Consider the following 24,515-nt stretch of genomic DNA (forward strand, 5'->3'; position numbering starts at 1 on the left):
GCAATTTTGGACGTAGTGCTCATGTTCACCCTCCTTGTCCAAATCAATCTTCTAAACCATCCAGTGCTCTCTCTCTTTTCATCTCATGAATCTGTACCTTATTATGCTGATCTCTTACTGTGTTGCTACTCCACTTCTGTACTGCCCTTTTTCTCTTTGTCATTTCTGACCTGATCTGTAAGAAGTGGAAGGCAAATATTTCTGCCTTTCGGTATAAGCTGAATTTCATATTTTCTGAATCATGAAGCTGCCCTCCATGTGACCTAGAAGGCCCTTTGATGATCCATATTTAGCTGTATCCATCACTCAACAGATGTCTGGGTAAAGGCCTCCGTGAGCTCCCTCTACATCCTGTGGTTTCAAGTTCCTGAGTTGTTACTTAAAAGCTTTCATCCCCCTGCCCCCCCCCCATTCAGGGTGGAAGGACAGATACCTGCTTTAGCTATTCATTCATCTGGTCCTTTAGCAAATATTTACTTGCTACCTACTACATGCTTGATTCTGGGCTAGATGTTATCCTCTTTTGCTTCCAAATTGCATTTTTCTAATTTGACCCATTTGTAATAGTCCTTCATAGTTTCTGTTTATTCTTCTAGATTCTCCAATTAACATTCAATGAAACAGTCTTTTCTATCTGCAGTGTTTCCTGACCCCTGGGAGATGGCTTAATGGTAAACTCTAATGCCTTGCTATAAAGCACCTGCTGTTACATCTGCAGACTTCAGGACAATCTAGGTGCCTCATGGTTCTAAGGCAGTTTAATTATCAGATGAGGCTGCAGGACTCTGCTTGGCATCCTGCACCATGGTGCAGGACAAAATGGTGGCAAGGGTAGAATGCCCAGCAAGCTAAGTAGGTAATTCCCAATACCTCTTAAGTTTTCTGGGTCCCTGGTTCCCACAGAGATGCCCATGTGGAATGATGCTGCTCTGCTTTTTGAGCTCTCTGGATCTTCCATTAGATAGCATCTCTTGGCATCTGAAAGGCAGCCTCCCATTCTGTTCTCCTGTGGAACACAGATGGCCCAGCCCACGCCTATCACTAATGAGGATCACATGCAAAGCCTCCTTGCTGGAGGCTCCCTTCAACAACCCAGAGCTCCTTCCCCAAGCTGGCTGGTCACTGTTGACCATGGTATTTAAGCCAGAGAAGACTGTTGGCTGTTCTCCCACTCACAGAGCTGAACAACAACAACAACATGTATTAGGTAGGTGCTGGGAAATAGGTCCCACTCTGGCAGAACGTGAAGACATTGAAGATTAAGGGATAGCTGCCAACTGGATAGCAAGGGTGAGGTTTGGGGATCCAGCTGTCTATGGAGGCTGTTGAGTTTAAATATGAACAAGCACTGGAAGTTCTTCAGTAGGAAGATGATTAGATGACTCCACAGAGGTGGAACAGATAGGATATCGATTGTCTATGCCACATAACTTCACCTAGGATGTTAGTAGGGTTGGAAAAATTATATAAGAATGTTAATGGCACCAAAATATAGTAGAAAAAGAATAGATTTTGATGCCAGAAAGATGTGTCAAGTCCTGATTGTACTGCTTGCTCTCTGTTGGACAAGATATTTCCCCTTTCTATGCATTAATTCCTTTATCTATGAAATAAGTACAGTAGGCTGTTCTGAGTATTAAAAGGGATAGTACATGAAAAGACCTTGACATAGTAACTGGCACCTAGAAAGCAATGAATGGGAATTCCCTTTCTGTTTTTTTTTTTTAATGGGAGGGGGGTGCTGGGGATAGAACCCAGGGCCTTGTGCATGCAAGGCAAGCACTCTACCAACTGAGCTATATCCCCAACCCCAGGAATTCCCTTTCTTATCTCCCTTTCCTGTTTTATCTCTATAACAAAATGTCCAAATACATTCTCCAATATGGCAGAACATGAAGTTGAACTAAAAACAATGGCTCCATGTGAACGTCTGTGTGATTGTGCAATCCAAGTTTTACTTAAAACTTGGTTACTATTTGAGGTGTGGGAGAATTTCTCTTTCCTTGCCATTGCAAGTCTGATCTAGGTCTTATATTTGTGAGGGGAAAAGACTTTCAAACTGCTCATATGGATCTCCAATTAGGAATGTAAAATCTTTTTTTTGTCTTAATACTATAATCCATTCTTCAACTCTTAGAGCTGTCAAGGAGAGCTATCACCAGCTGCCCTTGAGGGTACCAGAGTCTGGTCAGTCCTGCCATATATAAGCCTGGTCTAACTGGTCAGTACCCACTGATTTAGAAATCTCTCTTAATTTTTTTTTTATTATTTCAGTCAGGTGATACCAAGGATTGCTATTTAAAAGGAATTAATATGGGCTGGGGATGTGGCTCAAGCGGTAGCGCGCTCGCCTGGCATGCGTGCGGCCCAGGTTCGATCCTCAGCACCACATACCAACAAAGATGTTGTGTCCGCCGAAAACTAGAAAATAAATATTAAAAAAAAAAAACTTAAAAAAAAAAAAAAAAAAACTTTAAAAAAAATAAAAAAAAAATAAAAGGAATTAATAGACTTAACACTGACCTAACCTACAGAAACAGTTTCAACAGCTTTTGGGGCAAGATTAGGACAATTACTGCTTGCTCCCCACTCAATCAGGTCAAGGCTTTTCCTGTAAGAGCATGTGGCTGCTCATTCCCACTTAAAGTCAGACCTTTCACCTCAGCCAGCCCCTAGAGCAGTCATTCAATGGAACAAAATTTCACCCTCTATACCTGGATTCTTTAGATGTGGTTCTGTTCTCTGGAGCTATACAGATGTCTCAGTTGTCATGTTTCCCCTTTAATGCACCCCTCCCCCCGACCTTCTGCCCTTCTCTGCAGTCTTTTCCCCATTTAAGGAACAAAATATCCAGATTCATCATTCTTGCTTGAAGATGTGTAGAGATGAACAATAAAAATATAGACAATCACATAGAAAAAAAACAAGGAAGAGAGGCTGGAGTGGTGGCTCAGTGGTAGAGTGCTTGCCTAGCATGTATGAGGCACTGGGTTCTATCCGTGGTACCACATAAAAACAAATTAATGTATCCACCTAAAACTAAAGATACATAAATAAATAAATATTAAAAAAAAAACAAGGAAGAGGTCTTAGTTGGGTGCAGTGACACTTGCCTGTACTCCCAGTGTGGGAGACCAAGCCTGGAAATGTAGTGATAAACATCTTAAACAAGCAAACAAACAAGCAAGCAAACACAAAATACCCAGTGTCTTTGATGGAGAGTTCTTGTCCTGGAAAAATACTTGCATGTGCCCATTTCCACTGATAACTAACAATACTACTACCACTACCAGTGAAAAATGGTGGTGTTTTCTACTCTACAGATGTTGAGAGTCAAAGAATGTCCTGGTCTTTCCTGTGAATTCTCAACATCTCTGTATCTCCTGGAAGGGATCTAGTATCGACCATAGACCTCTTTCTTCATGGAACACTTTATGGATACTAGAGTTTTGAGATGCATTCTAGGAAATTATGGTTTCAGATATACTGTAAGGACTGAGACTAGATGTTTGACATGACTTCAATCTTAGGCTAGACTGACTGATTACTGTTGGATACTGAAATTGGTGGCTCATATGGATCTTTCCTTCCTTGGAGAGTTGGTAGGCTCTTCTTCCTTCCCCTTAGGGTTAGCATCAGGTACCCACCTGCCTGGGAGTGTTGAGGTATAGGTCTGTGACATAGGGAATCTGGGAATCTAGATACTTCCCCTCCCCAGGATTCTATTTTTGTGGATCCCGATTGTGGCAGTGTTGTACGGAAGGCACAGCCTCGTTGGGACAGGAGGTAACTGAGAATTTTGGCCAAGAAGAGAGGGGGCTAGAGATGGGAAAAGTTGATGCAATTATTTTTGGCAGGAGTTGGAACCAAAGCAGCAGGAGAGTGTAAGTTTTAAGCCTCTCTGGCAAAGTAACTTCCTAATCTGTCACTGAGTATGTGTAAAAAAGTGATTAGTGGGTCTCTATATTTATCATGATTACTCACAAATATGTAATTTACATAATATATACAGCACATTAAGTACTATGTCACCTTATATAATGTGCATATGTATAATGTATATGCATGTTATGTAACGCCAGTCTGGAGGCTCTTCCCGGTTCTGCCAAGTATTTCCTAATTTATTTGGCAATTTTAACGTATCTTTTCCATCTGTGGAAAGAACTCTCTTAAGAGGAACTGGTCTCTGACCTGAATATAATCATCCTGCTAAGTCTACCTCCACTTTCAATTCACTGGGGAAACCCCACAAAGACCAAGGCATAATGAGACGCAGCTCCCAGCCCACTGGTCCAGGGATAACACAAAGTACTGAAGATTTCCTGTTTCACTGTTTTTATTGCTAGTGGGGTGGAAGCATGAAGGCAGGTGAGAACATGTCTGTAGCATGGTAAGAATCAGAATAAGACAAGAAATAAGAGACTGGGCTCTTCCCTGACTACCTGTATGGCTTTGGAAGTCACTAAACCTCATCAAGCCCCCTTCTCCTCATTAGGATTGAGATAATAATACCTTCTCTGCTAACCTCGGAATTTTCTGTGGGGGTCGCTACAATGAGGCACTACTCCACAATAAGAAACCAGTCATGTTGTTTAAAAGATGATTTGCAAGGCAAGATTTAACAGCAACACAAGACTTGCTAAGGCTACCACATCAGAAGCGCAATTCCACTCAAGTTCTTTATACTCTGTGCCTCTAAGGAGGATTGGGGTACATCTCTCAAGCAACATTAAAGTCCTGTGCACTAGGGTAAAGCAGGTAGGAGCCAATTCTGCATGGTCCCTTTGTGACTTGTGAGACTCTGAGAATCAATTTCACCTGTCGATGGTGCCATGTCTCAACAGCCTCAATCTTGGGGAATGAGGGCTGAAACATACACAAAAACTTCTGTAAATGTCTCAGAATCAGTGACCCTAAACCTGAACCTGCCTCACTTTCAGAATCAAGTTGCTTCCAAGATAGTACCTGTAGTCATTCTGGAGCTTGCTGGTCACACCACATAGGATTCCATCAGTAAGGATATTCTTCAGGTGACCTGCTCTTCCCCTTGCTCAGCGTTTCTGCACTGTTATTTGAGCAGAATGGTCTCATATCTCAGTCCAAGATGGTCCTAGAAGATTACTTCCTTCAGAGGTGGTCTCCATTTGTGCACACAATCTTAACATTGTTTTCCTTGTCCAAAGCTCCTGGCCCAATGCAAGGAGATTAAAAGCAGCTCATTGGAATGATGTCAAGTAGCTCATGTTTTCTCTTGAGAAATCTGAGAGAATGGAAGTCCCAGTGAGCTAATGGGTAGAGGAACTGTTGTTTTCCACCGATGAAGTGCTGCATAGTTGCCCTTAGGAAGGGGAGGTAATGCTGGAGCCAGGTGAATGAAGCCCACTGAGCTCTGCTGACACCCTTCTGTCCTGGCTGGCAGCACCTTGCAGAAGGTGCCTCAGTCCTGCTTGTGACTTTTCCTGCAGCCAAAGTGTTTCCAAAGGAAGGGATTCTGGTGACCATGATGAGGAGATATGTGGAGGGTTCAATGTGATGATCTGTCTCATGTCTTCAACTTCAGACCAACTTCTCTTCAGGTTAGGTCAGAGAGAACTTTTGAAGCACACCAAGGCCCCAATCTCTCACCTGGGGTTGTCCCATCCAAACATACGCTGCATGCTCATTTTCCCCTGGCACCCTGGATCCAAGTGGAATCACTTCTCAGAGACCAGAAATGACCCTATTCCCAGCTGTGTGAGTTCTTTCCTCTAGTAATTGTCTTCTTAGTGGCACCTACTCTCAAAACACATTAGCCAAGAGACCATGGAGCTGTCTCTTCACTTTTCTCTATTTCCTTATCTCACAAATGGGAGAGTAAACCTGCCCAGCATGTCTTTCATGGCTGTTTTGATGATCCAGAACAGGAGTTCTCTTCACAATAAGGACATCCTTCCATTTCCCTTAAACATTATGATCAGCACGAGGAAAGGTGCTGACAATGAAATGGTGGAAGGTTCCTTTCCCGCTTTCTATTCTCATATTACCTGTGTTTATTTCCAATCAGAAAAAGTCCAGCCGTAAATAAATATTTATATGTTATATATAAATATATATGCTACATATATACACACATAAGACCATCAGAAGGTCCTTCAGGTCAGAATCTGAGGGTGGGAAGTGCGGAGAGGTGATGGGAACTGCCTAATGGACTGTCTTCCTGTCCCCAGCACAGTCCTGTCCTCTCATCTTCTCTGACTTTGGGAAATAGTCCACCACCAGGGCTCGGAACTCAACAGGAAACACGCTTTGGCTCAGGAAGAAAAGAAACTGGGAGTGTTTTTTTTTTCTTTCCCTTTTTACACAATATTATGACACCAGTTTAAAAAATAAATCCCAGTTTCTCCACTTTCCCTCCCAGGTGTTCACAGAACTAAGAAAATAAATACCACATCTAAGGCACGCTGCACAGGCAGCTCAGGGGGCTCTTGGAGCCGTCTCTAAACAAACACCCAGCCACCAGGAGAAGGCTTGGGGAAATGAACAAGTGCCCACCGATGGGGTAGAGAACCTAGGAATGGAAACACAGCTTTCCACAGCCTTTCTGCCTTCTCAGCAAGTCTGGGGAGAAGCTGTCGCTCAAAGGACAACCAAGAGACCATCGAGCGCCTGCTGAGCCCTGCCAAGGATTATGTGCAGAGAGCGCGAGGCTGATGTGTCTCTGTACAGAAGGACCTTTGTGCAAGTTCTCTGGAACGGAGCTCTTTCCCTCGACCACATCCGATCTCATCTCACCATAGCAGGAAACCTGCAGCCTGCTCCTCACGAGCAGCGAGCGACTGTGAGGAAACTTGTAGAGCTGGTGAAAAGAAAGAGATTTCTCCTTCAGTCTCAGAAAGTTCTCCCCAAGGGCTGTGGGAATTTGGAGGTCGCTGCATGAGCCAACCCACCCTGGTGGGCCTAAGTCTTTTCAAAATGTTCTGGGCACTGGCTCTGTTAGAAATGTATCCATTTTTTTTTTTTAATAAACTGTATAGAAGGTGAAGTTTTCTTCCAGAAGGGTGGTTTTGCTTCCACTAATTAGAGAAGTGTGTGTGTGTGTTTGTGTGTGTGCGCATGTTTGTGTAAGTGTGTGTGTGTGTGTGTGTGCGCATGTAGTTACAGTCTCTTGTTTTCTCTCTTGGGTTAGCTGGCGTTTGGCACACTGTTTAGTCTTTTGAACGGCTCTTCCTCCTCAGTGAAAAGAAGCTGCTCTTCTGGGGAGGCCCCATCATCATGGGTGCTTGGTTCTTGTGAGTAATTTTAATCTAAAAGCAAAGAGGCAGAAAAGAATTAGTGGCAATGCAAATTCTAGCAGCCTAAGGGAGAACGAGTTGCAGAGCAGAAAGGAGGCCAGCTTTGGACTGGAAGGAGCCCCATGCAGAAGGACAACTGTCCTTGAACGGCTTCAAAATTGGCAACTTGACCCTGACTGGGCCTGGAGCTTGGCACTGCTGGAAGTGAGGGGCGGAAACACTGGGGAGAGACAGGTGTGAGCTTCCCACGTGGTGATCAGCTCGCACCTGTCTTGTGTCCTTTCTATTCATAGACTGTCAGAATGTCACAGCCGGAGGAGACCTGAGGGACCTTCTCATTCAACCCCTCTGTTAGATAGATAAGAAATGGGAGCCCAAGACTTCATGGGGTCTTAGATTAGCCTAAGTTCATGCATGGAGGAGCAGAACAGCCAAAGCCCAATTCTTCGAATTCCCAGCCTCCAGTCCTGCCTGGGCAGCGGACAGACTCCGTTCCGCCAGCTGACCTGGAGGCTTCCGTTTGACCTCTGACCAAGCAACACCATATGGACAAGTTCCCAAGTGAGTTCTTTAGGTGTTTTTCTCATAGCTTCTGGGGAAGACCCTACTCTTTTAAAAATATTTAAAAAAATTTTTAGGATTTATACTTTTCTTTTTCTCCTGTGTAAACTGTAAGTCAATCAGAAGTAAAAGATTGATTCTCATTTGTGTCTTTCTTCTCACCCTTATCCTCAGGGCATGGCTTCAAAATGTTTAATCCCTATTTGAATGTGGCCTTGTGACACTGCTACCTTATTTATCTACATTATTAGTCCATCAACAACATTTATCAAGTATGACACATGTTCAGAGTGAGCAGATGACATGGGGACAGGAAGCAACTTAGAATTCAAAGACCTGTGTTTGGGTCCCAGAAGTTCTACTTCTTTGCTGTAAAACTTGAGACAAATCCTTTAACTGTCAGAGCCAATACTTGCTGAACTATAAAATGAGGATAAACCATTTGTCCTATTTTTTCCCCACAAAGATCATAGGATAGACTGTCAATGAAAGTCCATTGTAAACTTTAAAATGGAAAGCAGTGGTTAGTTAAATACATATTGTCGTGTATTGGTGAAGAAGGAGAAAAATGGACGTCAAAAGAAACGGAATCTATGAGCCCACGATCTATGAACCCAATCTTGTGGTTTTGACCACATTAGTGGAAATGACAGTGTGACCACAGAAACAGAATTCTTGAAGTCAGAGACAATCTGTAAACAAGCTTCAATTAATGTAGGATAAACCAAGCTATGTCAAAAAGAAGTTAGGGGAGGAATGAGAGGGAGTCTGATAGGAACAATTAGGGAGAAACTGTACTATTTGAAGGAATAGAAGGAAATGAATTGGTGAAAAGAGAAAGAGAAGCACTGGGTAGAGAAACCACCTGTGAACAGGTTGAGTAGGGGCCAGAGCATGGGAAATGTGGTCAGGGATACAGTGGGGCAGGCGGTTGGGAGAGGATTTTAAAGGTGAGGTGGCAGGGTTGGGTTCATGTGAGGTAATAAGAAAGCATGAAAGATAGTTGAAGAAGAACATGATGAGAAAGGGGTTCAAGGGAAATTTTCAACAGCTGTTGTCAGAAAGAGCTCAAGTGGGAATGTCTGGCTAAGCCAGGTTTATGTTTATAAATTTCCAGGCAGAGAAGGAAAGGATGCAACTGAAGGCGTGGCGGACATTAGCATAGCCTGGTGATGGAAGCAGAAATGGTCCTCGGGTTGGCTTCCCCAACCTGGAGACTTCAAAGGGGAGCGAGTCCTGTTCTGTGGCAGTCATCAGAGGAGCAAACCAAGAATCCATCAGGCACTATTTTCTGTTGTATGTCTCATTGTGGGCATTATGATTGTTCCAGAATTCATGCAAGTAAGGCATATAAGGGGAACTCGAACAACACTTATGGGTGGCATGCAATTTAGCAATCCCAGATGAGAGTGATTTGTAGCACATTCCCTTGGGGGTATCTCACTTTTGGGCTCCTGTGCCCCTTGAGGGGAAGGACTTCAGCTTCCATGCCTTGTCATTTCCTGAGCCAGGGAAAAGCCTGCTCAGAGAACAGGCTGTGCAAGTCCTGACTGATGAACCGGACCAAGAGGAAAAATGGTGTGTCCTGGAGAGAGCTCTGCTTGGGGCCAGAGCAGCTGCTGGTGCACCGCCTACATGTCCTGCTGGTGGAGTCCTTTTTTTTTTTAGATGATAGAAGACCTTTGCTTCTCCTTTCTGTGCCTATAGCTAAGCTATGTGCTTGCTTGTTAGCACCTCTAAGGCAAAGAGGGGGAAGTGAAACTCAAATCCCTCCCATTTGGTTTTTCAGCAGCGTTGACAAATGTTTTGATAGGGTAGGAGTTTGTACTTCTTGGGTAACAATGATATTTTGGTCAGATTTGTGGATTCTACTAGTATAGATAACTGAGAGAAGGATGAGAACATACCCTCATTTTGGGTCAAAGAGATGTCAGTCTTTTACTCCCAAGTAGGAAGGGCTAGTGGGTAAAACAGATCAGATCCTACTTTAAGAGGCAGTTTGGCATGGTTAAACTATTCAACCCATGACAGAAAAAGAGCAGCCCACATTTTTGTAGTTAAAACCCAAACCTCTTTGGTAATTGGTCGGGTCAGGAAAATAATCTCCATGATTTTCTAAAGAGTCATTCATAGCACTCACAGCTTCAGACAAGCCCTAAGGACAGCAACCCCATGTTGCTAGTTTTCTGCTCTATTACAGAGAGAATTGATCCAGCAGACTCTTGCATGATAAAAATTCACAAAATTACCTCAGCCTATACTAGAGTAAAATTTCAAACCTCACAAGTGTTGGAAGTTGACTTGGTTGGGGGAGCATTTTCTATAAATCAACACATTTTTTATTACTTCAGAAGAAGCAATAAACTAAGGGACCTCTTCCTGAATGTTGCCCTCTTGGGATGAATGATTCAGATCACACCTAATAAAATGGCCAATAACCCTAAGTGTGGATCCTTCCCAAATCAGGCTGGCAAGTGTCCTATGTCTGCCCTGATTTCTGCTGGAGACAATTAGAAGGCACAAAAAAATCTTGAAGGATTTGAAATAACCTTTGTGATATTTTAAAAAGTTAAGGTAATATTTCTTCTTAAAGTAGGTCTAGGGGAGGAGGAAAGGGTTGGTATCATCTTCCAGGTCTTGGCTATTTCTGGGTTCTCCAAGATCTTAGGACATCCTGCTTCATGAGAGTGTCTGCTGCCACCAGAGGCCTTCAAATTCAGCTGGACAATCAGGTTTCACAAGAGGTGGAGAAGAAGCATGGGATTTATTAAGTCAGTAATTTCAACTAGATTAGAGGTTTTCAAAGTGTGTTCCCTAGACCAACAGCATCTCCATTGCCTTGGAATGTGTTAGAAATGCAAATTCTCAGTCATCTAGACTCCTGGATTAAAACACAAATCTGGAATGTAGCCCAACCAACCATGTGGTGGCACATGCTAGTCAAATCCCAGTAGTTTGGGAGGCTGAGGCAGGAGGATTATGAGTTCAAAGCCAGCCTCAGTAACAGTGAGGCACTAAGTAACTCAGTGAGACCCTGTCTCTAAATAAAATACAAAACAGGGCTGGGATGTGGGTCAGTGGTTGAGTTCAATCCCTGGTACAGAAAAAAAAAAATCTGGAAAGTAATCCAGTAATGTATACATTAAAACCCTTCAGGTTATACAGGTGCTTGCTGAACTCTGGGAATCAGTGGACTGAATAACTGCAGGCACTTTCAGCTTAGAGGTTCTACTGCCATCCAACTCTGGGAAGAGATTCTATATTTGAGACTCAAACTATGCCACCTAACTGGGATGGTGAAGAGATAATAGTGAAGAGATAATCTTACAGTACTGCAATTGTAAGACAAATTGTCTTAATAAATATATACTTTATGTCCATATATTTCTATGTATAAACAGATTTTTTAAAGACTTTAGGAAATATGGAAAAAGTTTAAAAATCAGAGGTAATAATTATTAACTTCTTTGTATATTGCTTTTAGTTTCTATGCCTATGTGTTTTTAATAAAACTGAAATCAGTTTCTTAATTGTATTTTTATTTAACGTTATTTTGTAAGCATTTCCAATATCAGTGGATATTTAATTTTAAAGATTTTATTCATACTTTATGTATATATGTATTTTTGTGGTGCTAGAGAATAAACCCAGGGCTTTCATATACTAAGCATGTGCTCTACCACTGAGTTATTTATTAAATATGAATTTTCAACAGCTGAAAATAATTCCATTTGATGAATCTCACATAGCTTATTTAAACTTCTTCTTTGAATATTGGGCTTTTAGGTAATTTCCATTTTTTTTGCTATGATGCATGAAATATAAATTTACATACATCAATGTCTGTATTACATTTAGACTAAATTCCTACAAATATATGAACAATTTTTAAAGGGTGAAAGTAAATGAACAGACTCAGTATGCATTACTATTTATAATGGTTTAATGATTCTTCTTCTTCTCCTTCTTCCCCTCCTCCTCTCTCTCCCCTCTTCCTCCTCCTCCTCCTCCTCCTCCTCCTCCTCCTCCTCCTCCTCCTCCTCGTACTAGGGTTTTAACCAGGGATGCTTAATCACTGAGCCACATCACCAGCCCTTTTTATTTTGAGACAAGGTCTCACTAGGTTGCTTATAGTCTTGCTAAATTGCTGAGGCTGGCTTTGAACTCCCCATCCTCCTGCCTCAGCTTCCCAAGCTGCTGGGATTACAGGTGAGCGCCACTGTACCTGGTTTGTAATGGTTGTTCTTGATGCATGGCTCTGGATGCTTTTTAGAATGGCAGCACCAGTTTGTACTCTTGCTGAGTGTATTGGTCTTACCACACCCTTGATAGCAATGAATATTTTCTTACTAAATAGTAAGTGAATAGTAAGCGAAACTTTCTATTCTTATTTCTTGCTAAATAGTAAGTGAAACATGGCATGACTTTCCTCACTGTTAATTTGAAAATCATTCTGTCTTTGGATGCTAAATGTTATTTCATTGATTTAATAGCCCATGAGACTTCTTCTGTGAATTATTAGTTCACAACTGCATTGTTAGTATTTTTTTTCCTGCTAAGCACTAGTTTCTTTATACCTTATAGAAATTGATCTGCTCTTTGATATTGCTATTGCAAACATTTTGTTCTTAGTCTTTTAAATACTTATACTGATTCTTGATGTGTAGGATTTAAAACTGGTTAATAATAAAAAAAGTCACTTTTTCTTTACAAAAGCCATGTCCATGGAATAATTATGATCATCTATTGTCCCCATAGCTAGTGACTTAGAAACTTTTTTGTTTTGTTTTTGTTTTTCAAATATAATTTGAAGTGAAAGGTTGGCACATAATATTTTCACAAACAGGCAATTGCTTGAAAATCATATGTTGAAACAGTCATTCCCTTCTAATTAGTTCCATTATCTTTATTTTTCCTTCATTGGTTTTATATATACAGGACTTCTCAGAGTTTCTTCTATATTATTAATTTCCCTACACAATCTAGTAACAAGAGTATATTATTCAAATTATTATGACTTTATAATTATTTTAATATTTTACTAAAAGTCTTTTCTTGAAGTTCTTTTATCAAATGCCTTAGGATCTGTCAAGTTAAAAAAATGTTGGAGGAATGGAGGAACTTTAGATAGGGCAAAGTGGAGGAAGGGAAAGAGTGGGGGCAGGGGGTAGGAAAGACGGTGGAATGAAATGGATATCATTACCCCAAGTACATGTATGAAGACACGAATGATGTGACTCTACTTTGTGTATCCCCAGAGACATGAAAATTGTGCTCTATATGTGTATTATGAATTGACATGCATTCTGCTGTCATATATAACAAATTAGAATTAATAAATAAATTTTTAAAAAACATTGGAATCTCTGTTTAGGGGCCTAAGTTGTTTATATGTTCATTTATTTTTTATTAGTTGAGTTTTATAAGTGTCTTCATCCACTTTCCACAATGCGGTTTAATACTTTAGGTCTTTGTTGTTGCTATTATGACATTTTAAGCTTTTTCTGTTATATTCTTTGGATTGGTTATTGCTAGTGTATAGGAAAGATATTAATTTTGTCTATTTTTCTATAGAACTTCATCAAAATAATTTATCCTGTTAGGTTTTTGGTTGATTCTGTCAGATTTCTATATACATACACATATCACCTACAAAGGATGTCAGGTTTTGCTCTTTTTTCAAATAGTTATATTTCTTTTCAATTTCATATCCATTGCATTGACTACAACTTCCAAACAACATTAGCATACATATCTTATCCATGATTTTGTCTATTGTTTTATTAGGAAGTAAAATAAATGCATATTGGGTAAAAATATCTAATATATACATATTTGGCACTGAGAATTAAACCCATGGGCACTCTGATTTTAAAAGATTAAAAATCAGAAATGTTGAATATAATTGAATAGCTTCAGGTCATCTATTTATATTACCATGTAATTTTTCTATCTAAACTAATAGAAGACTTCATTTATTCCTTTAAAATGCTTTGAGGGGGGTTGGGGGTATGTCTAATTGCAGAAGCTTGATTAGTGGTATGTGTGAGGCTCTGGGTTCGATTCTCAGCACCGCATATAAACAAATAATTGGAATAAAGGTCCATCAACAACTTAAAAATATATATTAAAAAATATGCTCTGAGGGGCGAATGATTCTTTTAAAATATTGTTCAATTCTATCTATCAACATGTGTACTAACATTTTTATATCACATTCATACCTGAGATTTGTCTGTAGTTTTCTGTTTTTAAATATAATTTTTGTTAGGTGATTGTATCTGTCTCCATTTCATACAATGGAATGGATAGCTTTCTGTCTTTGTATGTACTTTGGGATACTTTACCTAAATATACATATTTCCTAATGGAGTTCAGCAGTATGGCCATTTGAGATCATTTTATATGTAATTCTTTGAAAGCATTTCCCATTTTTTTAATGGTTACCAATATTTTCCTTCATTTTGTTAAGATGTTCATAGTCATTAGAATTAAGGTGATTAGCTGGTGGCGCATGCCTGTAATGTCAGTGACTTGGGAGGCTGAGGCAGGAGGATCACAAGTTCAAAGCCAGCCTCAGCAATTTAGTGAGGCCCTAAACAACTTAGTGACACCATGTTTCTAAATAAAATATAAAAAAGGGCTCAGTGGTTGAGCACCCCGTGTTCAATCCCTAGTGCCAAAAAAGGATGATTATATACATTATTTTAAAATAGAGCCATTGCCCCATTTATAGTTAGATTTTATATAGTTAGATTATTTATTTTATATAGATTTTATATAGTTAGATTATTTATTTTTTACATTTGAATATCACTGCTCTCTGATTTTTCTTTTTTAAAAATTAGATTTTCAAACGTTTGACATGTTTAAGGAGTTAGTTCTAGGCTTTCTTTTCTTTTTTCCCATAACAGGGATTGAACATAGGGGCACTCAACCACTGAGCCATATCCCCAGCCCTTTTTATATTTTATTTAGAGATAGGGTCTTGCTAAGTTTCTTAGGACCTCACTTAGTTGCTGAGGCTGGCTTTGAACTTGTGATCCTCCTGTGTTGGCCTCCCAAATTGCTGGGATTACAAGGTGTGTGTTCCAGCACCCAGTTGGTTTTCCTATTTTTAAAATTATTTAATTTCCATTTTTGTCATTTTCTTTCTTCTGCTTTTCTTAATTTTGTTTTATTATTGTTATTCTAATTTGGGGACTATTTATCATATTTTTTCTTTTTATATGATAAAAGTAGATGAGGCTTTGAATTTACCAAATATAGTTTAGGCTATGTTCTATAAGGTTTGAACAATAGCCTTCTTATTGTTATAATTTTTTTGATAGTCAATAATGAAATCCGATCGAAAATTGTTCTTTAGAAGAATTTTAAGTTTCCGCAAGACTGGATTTTTGTTTATTCATTTAATCCTCTATTAGTAATCTCCAGCTTTATTGCTTTTTGATTAAAGAAAATGACCTTCATAATTTCTGAACCTGGATTTCATAATTTTTGGGGGGCGAGGGGGGGTGGGATGCTGGTAAACTAGTTTGTGATCTATTTGGCAAATAGTCTATCTATCCTTGAAAAAATATGTCATTTAAATTATAGGTTACAGAGTTATTCAAATTATGTATTACTTATTTTAGCTATTTTAACTTAGAGACAAACAAATGTTTTAAATTCTCTTAATAACTTTATTGCTATCAATTTCTCCTTATATTTTTTTTCTTAGCAGCATATATAATTTTAATTCTGTGGTTAAATATCTAAGACTTTAGGACCACTATATCTCGTAAATGAGTTTCTTTGTTTTGAGAAAGGCTCTCATTATGTTTCTCATGATGTTCTCAAACTTCTGGGCTCAAGTGATTCTCTCACCTCAGCTTCCTGAGTAGCTGTGATTATAGCCTTACAGCACCCTGCCCCAATTTTTTTTCAATGTATTTTTTAATCAAATAAATAATGTCTTTTGTTATTCCGTTTAGTGTTTTTGGCATGTTGGAAACATCAATAGTTCTTATATTTAATTTTTCTACACTTGATAAAGGATGTGTGTGTGTGTGTGTGTGTGTGTGTGTATCCTTTTGTTTTAGGTATATCTGTTGTAGGGAAATTCATTTGGATTTTATTTTATTGTGGTACTGGGGGTTGAACCCAGAGCTTTTTACATGTTGGACAAGCACTTCACCACTGAGCTACATCCCCTACCCTTTTTGTATTTTATTTTGAGACAGGGAATTGCTAAGTTGCTGAGGCTGGCCTAGAACTTTCAATCTTCCTGCCTTGGCCTCCAGAATCATGGGGATTACAGGTGCGTACTACGGTATTTGACTTGGATGTTAATTTTCAACCCAAAGTAAAGATATTAGTTTATTAATAGGGGACCTTAACCTTTTTTAAAAAAATCAATATTGATATATTTAATCTTAATCTCTTTCATCTTACTTCAAAAAAATTTAAATGTTTGTTATCTCGTTTCTATGTTTTGCTATATTGATAAGGCTTTTATATTTTAAATTCTCTCAGCTTTGAAAGGTATATGTTCTGTTTTTAGTTTCATTAGTGCATGTCTAGTTATTAAATTTTCTTTCTGATTTATATAATTATCAAAGTAAAAAGAGACAATGAGAAATTAAGCATATTTTTACTGTCCTTTTAACAATGTCACCCATGTACTTTTATTTACTATAACCCTAGGTTTGGGACGCAGGTTATTAATGTTTACATTATGCATCTTCTCTTTGAGGAATGAGTTTTGCTATCTGCATTCATGAGCATGACCATATTTTTTTTTTAGACTTAATTTCAACTTAACCTGTTTCAAAGAGCCAAAATTTCTTTTGTGCTGTGATGTTCTCATGTTAAACTTTTAATTTTGAATCACTTCTTTGCTGGTGTGTGCCTTCAAGAAAACGTTTCAACAAGGGATGCATTTGTTTGAACCTTTCAATTTTCAGAATGACTTTGTTATCCTTTGTTATGAACTCAACTGTGTCCCCCTCAAATTACAATGTTGAAGCTCTCACCCCCAGTGTAACTATATTTGTACACAAGGCCTTTAAGCAGGTAACTAATGTTAAATGAGGTCACAAGGATGGGGCCCCAATCCAATAAAACTGGAGTCCTTATGAGAAGAGGAAGAGATGACAGAGTACTCACAGAGGAAAGGTTGTATCAAGATACAGGCAGCTGCTGCAAGTCAGGGAGTCTGCAAGTCAGGGAGTCTGCAAGTCAGAAAGTTACCTGCCTGTAACTTAACCTTGGCTTTCCAAACTCCACAACTGTGAGAAAATACATTTCTGTCATTTAACGCACCTGTTCATGGTATTCTGCTGGGGCCACTGGAGCAGACTAACATGTTTTCCCACATGGATTTCTGGACTTCACACCATACCATCACAGAGTCACGATTGTTTTCACAGTGAGCTGTGCTTGCTCAAGGGTTAAGAGTGGCATGGAGGGAGCGCGGGGATTGGGATGGGGATGGGAGACGTGTTTGGCCATTAAAAAACAAAACAAAAACAATAAAACAGTGCTTGGATTCAGAGGAATGACAACTCAGTTTTCAGATATCGTTGAACCAAGTGGGAGAGGGTTTGATTTCTTCTTTGTTTTTCTTTCCTTCTTTTTTCTTCATGAGGAATCAGGAAAAGCTTGAATAAATTGTTTTAAACTTAACTCCAGGGCTAGGGATATAGTTCAGTTGGTAGAGTGCTTGCTTCGAATGCACAAGGCCCTGGGTTCAATCCCCAGCACCACCAAAAAAAACAAAACAAAACAACAACAACAACAAAAAACTCAACTCCATCATAATGATAAATAGTAAAATTCCCTCTATCCTTTCCATTCCAGCAAGGTGGGATGCTATTATTACTATTATTAGTTTTTACTATGTGTTTTCATCTTTTTTGTTAGTCTTCATAAGACTGAGGCAAGATTGTGCAAAGAACGTTCTATTTTTGTAGAAATTTCTATTTTAAACCTTTCCAGGAGATGCTATTTCTTCTCAGTCGGCTCATGAAAACCCTCTCTCTAAAAGAAGACGACAACCCAATGTTCTGAAGGGCTCAAAAGGGGTTACCAAGGTATCTGAGGAAGCTTAGAAACACATGTTTTGTCTTTCGTGAGAGTTGCATATTTGTGATCATACTGAGGTTAATAATAGCCCTACAGAGGCCCTGAAGACCGGGATAATGGTTTCTCTTCCCCCATGGAATTTCCAACAGTCTCCAGTGGAGAATGAACCAAGAAGGAAGGAGGCCTGGCTCATGCAGAAGTGCTGCATGGAGAGCTGGGGGGGGGGTGTACAGCCAGGGAAGGGGGCTGCTCCCTCTGTTCATTTGTGGTGCCCTTTATTGATCATTCAATGCATTATTGTGCAGCTATTACATATCAGGCACTCTGCTAGGAGTTAGGTGACCATGCCATAAACAAAGTAGGTAACTTGCAGGTAACCTTTTGGTGGAGTTTCCAGGAAGGTCCTCAGATGGTAGGTGCACCTGTGGGGAAGCACACCTGTGCACTGTCACTGTGAGGATTCTCCCCACTGGTCACAGAGACTGAGGGAAAGTCCCAGGGCAAGAGTGCAGATTGGGCTTCTACCTAAGAGTCTTTCTAACAATCAGACTTGCCTGCCAGCAGGACAATCCCCAGGTAAGTTCCCTGCCACTGGGACAGTTCAAGCTGAGGCTGTCAAGGTACCATGGGTGAAGCCTCAAGATTTGTCATGTAGATCTGTAACCTTCTTGGAGATGGGTCTGCATCTTGTTCTGTTTTGTATCTGGTGCCTCACAGTGCCTGGCGCACAGCAGGCATTCAGTAAATGTTTGGCAGGTGATGAGTGGATGGGTGAATAAAGTGGAAAAGGACTACACTAGGTCTTTCAAATTCCCCTCATCTCTGAGATACAGTGATTTCATATCAAGTCATTGCCCAAATGGGGGTCAAAAATCAAGCTCACACCCCTGTCTCCAAGACTGGCAAAACTCACCGTGCAACATGGCTGCATCCAGGGCTCTCCATCCACTTGCATGGGCAGCAGCTTGTTAGTCCTAGAATCCCGAAAACCAAGATAACACAGTGAGCTTCTCAGAGCTGGAGAATCAGTGTGGTTCCCATAGGGGAAAAAGAAGTGGGAAGACCTTTATTGGTCCACCTATCAGTGGTTTTCTAAGACTCTCTGAAGCAACTTGTTAAAATGGAACCCTGAGCTCCACTCAGGGACTTTTTTGGCAGGTCTGGGGCCAGGTGAGGAGGTCCTCACTTTTAGAAGCACTAGTGGGTGATTGTGTTGCCTTGGTCATAGGAACCCACTTTGAGAAACACTGACATGCATGAGCAATAAAAGCCACAGAAGTCTGGGAAACAGTGGCCAGAAACAGAGCAGAACCAATGCTAGGTAGTAGACCCTCCTAAGTCCAGCAGTTAACCAGAGGGCCAGCACTGCATGCCAAAAAACCCGGCTCTGGAAATGGAAAGGCCTGGTTTCTATGCTGAGTGAGTGGTTGCATAATGTCCATGAGGTAACGTCTCCAAGCTGCACAGGACACAGCTCAGGCCTGAGTGTGTACTGCCTTGTATTTGATCCTGAACAACAGTATGACCTGGGGTTGCCATGGAATGTGGATCTGGCTTAACTGGAACAAAGGCATCCAGGAATACAGTTCCCAAGGATAGAAGTAGAGAGAGGATAGAGGTAGGTGGGGGTGGGTTCCAGGGATTTAACTCAGGGACCCTCGGTCACTGAGCCACATCTCCAGCCCTATTTTGTATTTTATTTAGAGACAGGGTCTCACTGAGTTGCTTTGCTGAGGCTGGCTTTGAACTTGAGATCCTCCTGTCTCAGCCTCCTGAGCTGCTGGGATTAGAGGCATATACCACCATGCCTGGTGATTCTTGAAAGACAGATATGAGATCCTCTCACTTATCCTGTAAGGCTCTGAACTCAAACTCCATTACCTTTGGGAGGAAAGGTGGCCCTTTGGAGGCCATTGGTTGGGGTGATGAGATCAGATAACCCCCACTCTCTAGGAAGCCCTCACCTGGATTTGGCATCTGTCTTGTTTTTGAAATTAGGAAATGAGAGGGGCAAAGGCATTTTGGTGTAATGACTCTCTGACTGGCCTTGAGGATATTTAATAATAAAAACAATAAATATAATAGTAAAAACAAATAGTCAGCCTGTAACCCCAGTGGTTCAAGAGGCTGAGACAGGAAGATTGTGAATTCAAAGCCAGCCTCAGCAAAAGTGAAGCATTAAGCAACTCAGTGAGACCCTGTCTCTAAATAAGGTATAAAATAGGGCTGGGGATGTGACTCAGTGGTCAAGTGCCCCGAGTTCCATCCCTGGTACCCCTGTTTGCCACTCCTCCCCAAAATAATCTGAGGAAAGAGTGGCATTTTGGCACTTAGGGTTTAAGAGGGGAGCTGGGAAATGCATAGGAGGATGGGGACTCCTGTCTTGCCCTCTCTGTTTCTATCTGGAAATAGATCTACTAAATACGAAGAAAACCTTCACACTTTTTTATTCTCCAGGGATCAAGTATTCTCAGTGGTCTACATAAGTCATGACCTCGATGAGTTGACAGACTGGACCCACTCAGTATTAGATACCTGGAGAGTGGACAGGGCTAGAGAGATTAGTCTGGAAAACAGGGTTCCCAATAGGACAACAGCTCAAAAGAGGGGTAAATCTCTGGGGTAACAGAAAGGGAAGACAAAGATAAGCATGAAGAAAAGGGGAAAGTGTGGGGCGGGGTTGTGGCTCAGTGGTAGAGTGCTCGCCTAGCATGGGCGGGATCCGGGTTCGATCCTCAGTACCACATAAAAATAAAGGCATTGTGTTGTGTCCATCTACACCTAAAAAAATAAATATAAATAAAAAAGAAAAGGGGAAAATGGAACAGACCCTCAGCTAAGAAAATCAGGGAAGCAGCTGAGAGATTCAAGGTAGGGCCACCATCAGAGTTCCCCCAAATGTGCTCTGATGACACTCGCCCAAGGGGTTCTGGGAGAAAAAAAATCAAAGACCTTTGGGAAACCCTGCATGCTATGACCCCTCTAGGACATGCCTGGGCAATACTAATAGATCTGATTGTAACAAGTGAGTGAAAAAAGGAAAGAAACAAAGACTTCTGAAATAATCAGATGGGGAAGAAATATCAGGAAAAAATGTGACTAGTTGCTTTGATCAAACAGAGGTAACTGAAATCAGAGGATCCCTTCTAGTAGACCCCATATCTTCCAGACCCTGCAGTGGCAGGCTGAGTGGCCCATACCCTGAAAAGCTGTTATCTTCTTAGTCAATTATGACCAGTTTGCTGATGGCGATGGCTTCGTGTGCAGAGGTGTAGAGGAAATAGCATTTCCAAGGCCACTAACCAACACAGCAGAACAGAGCAGGGCACCTGGTTTTTATCAGTGTGCCTCCTGGCATAAATCTAACATTTTAATTTGTAAAGATAAAAAAGGTAAAGAATTGGACCTCTGGTTCTTTGGACTTCATAATCTTGTACTCCTGTTTAGAGAATTTCACCAGGACATTTTAAGAAAACAGCCAACTGGTTTTGTGGTGAACCCTCTAGGTGCTGTCTTGGATGGTAGCCTCCTATCCTGTATGGAGAATGGTCTACAAAGATATTCTTTACAAACAGAACCAAGCTTCTGTCCTCCACTTTCCCTGCTCTGAAATTCAGAAATAGCTTCCTCATTATTATCTGCAAGAATGTTTAGAAAGATGAGGAGACTTGGAGGCCGTAGGGTGACAAGGAGCGTACCTGATGGTGACAGAGGAACACTGGGCCAACCTCCTGCCCGCACTCTTCAGGCCGGTGTAGATCTGCCCCATCTCCATGGCTCCCTCAAGCCCCACCACTTCAAGGAGCTGGTCACTGAGGTCTGCAGGGTGAGATAGCAAAAGCAGGACATATGCATCTGTTTGTTTCTCAGACTGGCTCAAGCCAGAAGGTCCCTAGATGGCCAACCCAGATCTGTCAGCATCCCTTCATCTCCACCAAGTGGCTTTCTTATACTTGCTCCACTTTCTCCAAAGGTCAATAAATGTACCCTTTCATAAGCAAAAGCCCAGTTCTAGTGTAAAGAGGTTTGGATACAGAACATGTATTTGCATCCAGTGAATAGGTTGGTGTATCATGAGGCCTCTTCAAATGATGAGTGACATAGAGGATGAACCAGGTATTTCTGAGATAATCTTCAACGCCACCCCCAGCAGAAAAAGGCGCATTGACTTGGGACCAGGAGAGAAGAAATGTTGGTCAAGGCCATTATCTACTCTTTTCTTAATGTCTGAACAACATCTTGGCCTTCTTGACAAGGGGTGATGGTTAATTAACCTCAAATTTGGCCTGTGGTAAGCCACCCGTGAGCCAAACCTTCTTGGACATCCTTAGGAAAATCAGTGACCTCTTTGAGGACACCAGGTACCTAATCCAAGCCAAGGAAAAGAATATTTCACCTATACCAGATTACTGTGGACCCAGAGTGAAAAGGAGGGGTAGAAAACCCAAGTCTCAGGCTCAGAGCCACCCAGGATCAGTGGCCTCCTGTGGTGGTGGCAGTTGCTTCTGATTCAGAATCTGGAAGTGGTCCATTTTGTCACAGTTCCTGAGGCTTAGATTTTGCTTCCTAATTTCCCTTGCGAAAGCGATGACAGGACTGATGTTGGATATTGATATTGACTCACTTTACAATGCAACTTTTATGTATTTAAAACAGAAACAAAATTAAAAAGCAGGGTTTTAAAAAGCTTCTATTCCTTTGCCTACCCAGGTAAAAGTACCTTTCTCACAGGTTGTAACTCACCACCCATCGGCTATTAATATTCACAGACCAGAAAACTGTGTCTACCTTGAGGCTTTTGTTTATTGAACGGATGGTTTCTGTCCTCTGAAGTGCCTTCTGATAAGTGGAACAGTGTTTAAGATCGGAGAGGAGATATTTGGGTTGGTCTTTATTCTTTTGTTTGGAAGACTAACTATTGTTTAAAAACATGGTCTTGATGGATGTATTTCTAACGAAGACAGCTAAACAAAGCAGGGGGCTGACCACAGATGTGTCAGCATTGCACAGTTTAAACTCTTGATGATCACTAATGGACATCAGCTGCCAGCAGATACACAAACTATAGTAGTCTTTCTGAGACAGGCGCTTAGCTTTCTCCTCTATATCCATCGACACTCCACTCGCCTTCCCAATTACTCCTTACCACACCTCCATGAAAAGATGCTGTCTCCTTAAGCTCTCCATCTCATTTGGATTTGGGACAAGAAGCCATAAAAGGGCAATGTTTGTTCAGGAGAATGCTCCAGGCTCTCTGAAGGAGTTTGGAGCTAATAAACAATGAATGTCTAAACCTCTAGTCACTTAATTAGTTCCCTTCTTACCAAAGAGGGTAGAATAACCATTGGATAGTCTTAGCCTACTGTGCTAATCTAATAGTGTCTGTGAAAACAACATGGGCAGTGGATGAGGTGGGGGGAGAGAGGAGGGGGATGAGGCAGGAAGGGGAGGAGGCAGGAGGAAGAAAGAAATGAATAGAGTGCTTCTAGGGGTGAGGAGGGTGGGGGAGTTATGTTGGGGTAGGAGAGAAGGAGAACTTTTTAGAAGTTTCTCTAGTGGCAGAGACAGATGTCTTAAAAATGCTGCTCTTTGTACCAGCATTTGGTATCTGACAGTGCTGTGATAGTTCAATGTTTTCCCTCCTTGAAACATTCCGTGGTAACAAAATGTTCTAAGAAGCAGGGGACTTAATAGACTCAAGCATTTCAGCTTTACAATGTCTTGGTCTTTTAACAAATTTTCCTGTTGAATGGCTTTAAAGTTGTTATCACTTCCCACACATTACCTTGTAGCTCTCACTTCCCACACATTACCTTGCTTCCGAGCTCAAGAGGAGAAGTAATGAAGGCTGAGCTCATCAGCAGGAGTGGGTGGGTGGGGGCAGAGGCTTACACAGATGTGTGACCCAAGAGAGAACTTAGGGGAAGGGGCTAGGATCTTGCTATATTTTCCCCCACTCTGCCTTTGGATTTGTGCTCTGAGAATCTTCCCTGGCATAAAGAGGCAAGAATGACTCCAGTCTGCTGGGTGAAGCAAGATCCAATTGCTCTAATCCTTCTTTCTATTGCCTAGCTGATCCTACTTTCAACTTTTTACAAAGAAATTGTTAGTTAAACCCATTTAACTTTGTTTTCCAAACTTACTAAATAACAAGACCCTTCTTTTTATGTGCTACTTATACATAGCTCATGGCAGTATTTTTTTTGTTTGTTTGCAATATAGTTTTGGAAATTCTGGCATCACCTAATCCTCTTACTTTCTTTATCACAGTGATATTTAGGTGCACGTTAACTCTGGTGTTAAAATGAAAAGAACAGGGTGGGTATGGATGTAGTTCAGTGGTAGAGTGCTTGTCTAGCATGTATGAGGCCCTGGGTTGGATTCCTAATGCCAAGAAAGAAAGAAAGAAGGCGAGGTGTGGTGGCACACGCCTCTAATGCCAGCAACTCTAGAGGTTCAGGTTGGAGGATCACAAGTTCAAAGCCAGCCTCAGCAACTTAGGAAGGCTTTGTTTCAAAAAAATGTGGATGTGAACATGCTGCTCAGTGATTAAGCCCTCCTGGTTTCAATGCCCAGTACCACAAAAAAAAAAAAAAAAAAAAAAAAAAAAAAAAAAAA

At 40.9% G+C, this 24,515-nt stretch overlaps 1 protein-coding gene and 1 long non-coding RNA gene across 5 annotated transcripts in view; one reads left to right on the plus strand and one right to left on the minus strand.

Moving 5' to 3' along the window:
- The window catches only part of Dgkg (diacylglycerol kinase gamma), a 199,803-nt gene that overhangs the window by 5,624 nt on the left and 169,664 nt on the right, over positions 1 to 24,515 (minus strand). For 3 of the 4 annotated variants that reach the window (XR_007347933.1, XR_007347931.1, XR_007347932.1), the window contains 3 exons: positions 21,596 to 21,716; positions 18,811 to 18,871; positions 4,966 to 7,283 (listed from right to left, as the gene is read on the minus strand). Coding sequence is in view for 1 of the 4 variants with exons in the window: in XM_015499958.2 (XP_015355444.1) it covers positions 7,185 to 7,283; positions 18,811 to 18,871; positions 21,596 to 21,716 (281 nt within the window). In the remaining 3 variants the exon portion in view is untranslated. Of the gene's footprint in view, positions 1 to 4,318; positions 7,284 to 18,810; positions 18,872 to 21,595; positions 21,717 to 24,515 lie in introns of those variants that run through there. The other variant, XM_015499958.2, reaches the window with a different exon arrangement.
- On the plus strand, positions 7,500 to 9,593 carry LOC125617094. Its single transcript, XR_007347936.1, has 2 exons — positions 7,500 to 7,832; positions 8,950 to 9,593. It is a non-coding gene; the product is annotated as an uncharacterized LOC125617094 (long non-coding RNA).

This window comes from Marmota marmota, unplaced genomic scaffold, assembly GCF_001458135.2.
Source record: "Marmota marmota marmota unplaced genomic scaffold, marMar, whole genome shotgun sequence".
NCBI classification, from domain to species: domain Eukaryota; kingdom Metazoa; phylum Chordata; class Mammalia; order Rodentia; family Sciuridae; genus Marmota; species Marmota marmota.